This window comes from Hordeum vulgare, chromosome 2H, assembly GCF_904849725.1.
Source record: "Hordeum vulgare subsp. vulgare chromosome 2H, MorexV3_pseudomolecules_assembly, whole genome shotgun sequence".
NCBI classification, from domain to species: domain Eukaryota; kingdom Viridiplantae; phylum Streptophyta; class Magnoliopsida; order Poales; family Poaceae; genus Hordeum; species Hordeum vulgare.
Window position 1 is genome coordinate 599,390,087 of NC_058519.1, and position 5,096 is coordinate 599,395,182.

The 5,096-nt window shown below is 47.4% G+C and overlaps 1 protein-coding gene across 1 annotated transcript; it reads right to left on the reverse strand.

Annotated features, from left to right (window-relative positions):
• Positions 1 to 1,758: 1,758 nt before the first annotated feature.
• On the reverse strand, positions 1,759 to 4,894 carry LOC123427599. Its single transcript, XM_045111676.1, has 5 exons — positions 4,296 to 4,894; positions 2,877 to 3,173; positions 2,555 to 2,773; positions 2,320 to 2,448; positions 1,759 to 2,188 (listed from the first exon to the last, which is right to left on the reverse strand). The coding sequence occupies exons 1-5, from the start codon at positions 4,542 to 4,544 to the stop codon at positions 1,952 to 1,954; spliced, it is 1,131 nt and encodes a 376-aa protein (XP_044967611.1). The 5' UTR covers positions 4,545 to 4,894; the 3' UTR covers positions 1,759 to 1,951.
• Positions 4,895 to 5,096: the final 202 nt, after the last annotated feature.

Here is a 5,096-nt window from a genome sequence, read left to right on the forward strand (position 1 = left end):
TCGAAGAAAATATTTCTGCTGACTGAATCAAACAATTTTACCACATGAAAGGAATCGACATTAACAAATCAATGATAAGTTTATAACAGAATGGAAAAAATCTATGTTCGTCATGGAAACAATTTCCGAGGCTGGCCAAAGAAGGAAAATAATATTTCTTTGAGGTAGTTATAGTTATACTCGAAATAAAGAATGGAAGCAAGTCGCATGCATGGAAACACGTAACATGGCGCCTAATCAATTTGATATGCCCTAATTTGTAGTAGTTGTTAGGAAACAAATTGATTGCAATTAATATGGAATTACGCATGCAAACTAAATAATGGGTGCACTTTTTAAGGAAGCAATCCAACATCATGGCACCATGCGCCGGGCTGCACCGTCGAATCAAATGGTCATCATACTTCTTATCCAACGGTCAATGACTAGTCTGATACAATTCAAAGAATCAGTAGTCTGGGTCATCATACTTCTTATCCAACGGTCAATGACTAGTCTGATACAATTCAAAGAATCAGTAGTCTGATTCCTGGTGGCTCCCATCAAAATATTCGAATCCAATGCTGTAACGTTTGATGCTTAGCACTCAGGGTGAACACGGTCCAAGCCGATCCGGTCCTGGTCTGAACCGTCGTTTGGACCATCTGCCGGCGGTCCGGACTGGACCGGACCGAGCAGGCTCATGGTCCTCTTCGCATCGGCGAGGCAAAAGCCCGGACCGAACGGCGGACCGGCCAACAACTCATCGGTGGCGAGGTACTGACCATGACGTCGGCTAGCAAAGGCTCTAGGCCGTAATCAGAAGCGGGGACAGAGGGAATAGATGTAGGCACTCATGTAGAGTTCAATATGAAGGCCGGGGAAGCAACTACGGCGACACAATCGACGACGAACGACAACAGTCAGAGCCGGAGATGGAGCATGATGGCGACTGATTCATGACGAATCCGATCGACTCGTTGCGGGGGAAGGAGATCTCATGCTTGCGAAGCTCCTGGACATGGTGGTTCATCCTGGAGAGGCCGGTGACCACTTCCACGGGAGCTTGTGCTCTGGACGGCGGCAGCCATGGCACAGGACCCACGACACGCCTCCAGCACGCCCCCGCCACGCCTGGGCCGCCACACCTCCAACACACCCACGACACGCCTCCAGCACGCCCTCGCCATGCTGTCGGCTGCTTGTTTGGTTTGTTCGGTCGGGCCAAGCTTTAACCTGACCGGACCGATCAATTTTCGGGTTTGTTTGAAGGGACCGGACCAGCCTGTTTTGTTATCAGGCCTGGACCAGATCTGGACCGAGTGGGTCAAGACCGAACGGGGCCACGAGCAAAAAAAAAAAACTGTGAAACTATAGCTGACTTTTGAATCGACCCTGGTTTATCCAATGAAACAACAAGACCATATGATTTTATTAGAATGAGTCGATCCATGGTCCCTGAAATTGGCTTTGAGGCCACGGGCCAGGTCCAAGGCCACGTCCAGGCCGACACATTCCCATCTTAGATGAATACGAATCCCTAAACCTATAGAACAACAAAAAGATAAACGGAAGCCCACCCCCATCCATCAGCCGCGGAAGCAGCGGATGGAGAGGGTTGGAGATCACCGCTCGCCGGCGTCGAAGGGCGGCAGAAACTGTCGCCTCTGCGAAGGAGTTGGCTTTTGCGAGAGCGAAGCGACGGGTTCCTCTCAATGGGCGAGCGACGCGTTAAAACCTACAGTTGTGAGATACATACCTCAGCCCTACACTTCTCCCTTCTGGCAAGCAAAAGCCTTATTTCATCATAAATTACCGAGCAGGTTACACACATCAACAGTATGCATATAAGCACCCCCGTCTCAGGTTGACGTTCAGGCAAGAACGTCACGTTATTGCAGTGTAATCAGGTAGATTCCGGGGTCGACCGCAGCTACAGTCAGCGGAAACTGTTACTCTACCGAACATGTGTCTACTCGCTCGGCGATGACACCGTGGGCGACGACGGCGACGGTGACAACAAGGTCGACGAAGTGGACATGGGCTCGTGGAGGACGGTGTTGGTGGAGACCGCGATCGCGTTGCCGTCTAGCTGAAGCATCACCGCTCCTAGGATCTCGGTCAGCAGCTTCTTGAACTCGGCCTCGTCCACCGCCTTCCCGTCGTCGGCGTTCGCCATCTTGAACGCGTCGTTCACCATAGCATCCACCTGTACATTTTTATTGAAGATCGTACATCATTAGAATTTTATCCAACACGGCTCTGAACATTCATTCCATTCGACAGTTATCAGCTTCGGAATGATGATTTAGCACATGGAAATGATCTCTTTTAAATTACCTGATTAACAGCTCCATACGGTGGTAGATTTACTGATGCGGCCATCTTGTCAAACGCGACGCGAAGGTACTTCTTTGATGTTCTATCTTTGTGTTCCTTGGGGACATCTCCCCAGACAGAATCCAGCAGCTGGGAGAAAAATGCATCGATGTGTATCGATCAATATGGTTTAACTGAATACATTTTCCACAGATAAAATCGAACTTGCAGAACATGTATCTTAGTATCAGTATACCTTGTCGAACTCGAACTTGTTCGACAGTATCTTCCTGATGCCAGCCCCATCAAAGGTGTTCTCCGTGTGCGCCACAATTATCGGGCACTCCTGGAGTCGCCGGGCGATCATTCCCAAATACTTCTTGAACTCTTGGAAGAAGACCTCTTGCGATGCTGGCTGGTCAAGCTGGTCCGCTGGCAGTTCCTGCAATGCAGGTACTATGATCTTCTCCATAACCTATCACAAACACTCAATTGTCAGCAAACGCTCCACGAGCCTTATCACAGACATCAACAATTATGGTTGCAACTTTCGTTGTGAAACTGCACAAAGTGAATACCAGAGAGTCCGAAGCCGGTGGCATGCCGTGATCGACCGTCAGCTGTCGAAGAGCGGCGGGCAAACATTGTCGCAACGACGAATTTCCCGACTCGATTTGAGAGAATATGGCGACTGCCTCTGCTTCGTACGCAGCGCTCTCAACAAACTCGTTCAGGTCTTCCCCGTCCACCCTGAGGATCATGATTGGGTCCCTCTTGAGCCCCGCCGCCATGCCGAGGAGTATGTCGGACAGCACGTGCTGGAACTCCGGCTTGCTCACCGAATCTTGCTTCCCGTGGGTGAACTCATTTAGAACCTGCACCTCATATTACAAATCATTATATCAGTGAACTTAGCACGCGAACGGATGATATTAGTTACCTGGTGCTAACTTTTAGCACAGTTAAAAATTAGTTACCTGGTGCTAACTTTTAGCACAGTTAAAATTTGAGGAACCAACAGAACTCAAAATACAAAACGTTGTTTAAAATACTAGTAAATTGTACGTGCTTGAACATCATTTAAATATATAATAACATGGGAAAAAACGTCATTTAAATGTATAATAACATGGAAAAAAGAGGTCCCAATACTTATAAGTTTTGCTTCGGTACATCTCCTTAAAAGTTTGCATGAATCTTAAAATTACTTAAAAAGGCTATCGCCATATTAGACTGCACATCAAGCGTACTGAATTGGTTGATTTGAATACAGAAGACTATAATATCTTTTTCAATTCAAGAGGTGCCTTCTAATCTTCACTTCAATCCACCTTTAATCCATATCAAAATCTCTTATAGGGGCTGTACAAAGGAAAGTTGGATACTTATTTCCTTTTCTAGAATCATATTGGACAAGATTCAACTTGGTTCTTACCCTTCTAGAATCAAGATTGTTCTCTGTCCCTTCTCTATTAGAGAATCAGATAAGCATGTGGAAAGATGCTTCTAGAACACTTGAGGTGATAACTCTATCCAACGGATGATATTGTTTGCATATCAAACGGCTAATATCTGAGGTTATTGGTACACTACATAGTGGTATAGATATACTGTAGATGGTATAGATGTGTCGGAATATATGTATACGTGTTAGGCTGACCGGATAGTCTTTGCAGCCATTTGGAATCCCAATTGAGTATCTGAAACCACGTGCCCGTTCTGGGCCATTCTAGAGACATGAAGCGTGTCCAAAGAAGGAGGGTACTGCTTTTTTTTTTTTTTTTTGCAAAAAATAAAAGATGGATAAACAATGTTCGCTACACAACGAGTTCTTTTTTTTCAAACTTTCACTAAGGATTGCATCTAATTATGTCCAACTACAGGTCTTATATATTGTAAAACAAAACTTTTAGTAGTAGGAAACTAAAAGTCTTGAACGGCGAGGACGATACACGTCGTCAACACACATACGGAGGGGGGTTGCGTTTTTGGCATACCTCGGAGTAGATGTGGTCCGCCTGCGCCGACGACCCCCTCGCCGGCAGCCCGATGGCGGCGCCGATGTCCGCGACGGCGGGCTGGAGCTCCTTCAACGACAACCTCCCGTCGCCGTCGGCGTCAAGGTGCCGGAACTTGTTCTCCACGAACTTCGCGAACGCCTCCTTGTTCTCCACCAGCTCCCGGATGTCCGACCCGTCCAGCACCTGCGCGTTCTTCCTCCTCGCTTGCTGCTGGCCGCTCTGCATCGTGTCCAGCTCCTTTATATCACTCACGACGGGAAGAAGAAGCTCCAAGTTGCAGCAATGGCGGCAGGCCCCTCGTGAACGCGAGGCTGATGGCTGTGCGTCGGGATTAAGGTGGTCACGGGCTAAAACTACTTCTTTCTAGACTTTTGCGTGTGATGCTGCGAGTGGCGATGGCGGCGGATCGGCTTGCCCTGCTAGTTAGTTGGTCTTGGATTTATAGGCCCGTGATAGTATCTGACTTGTTCTGGTTGTTGGACGGATAAGAGGGTTGTCATGCCGGTATGCAACAGGAATGAGGGGCGAGGGGCACGTGTGAGGACGCGCGGCGAGACATGGCGCTTGTAGCCCCTTCTCCGCTTTTGCCGTTGCTTCTGGCTTGTTGTTATTTGCTCTCTAGTCTCTACGACTTGAGTACCTTTAAAAACGAGAAATGAATGCGACGTGTTACTGTAAAAATTGACTGTAATTTATTTTATTTTATTTTAATTTTTGAGGGGAATTTACTGTAATTATTGGTAGCGGCTTCCTTTGGTTTGTAAGGATTTTGTAAAA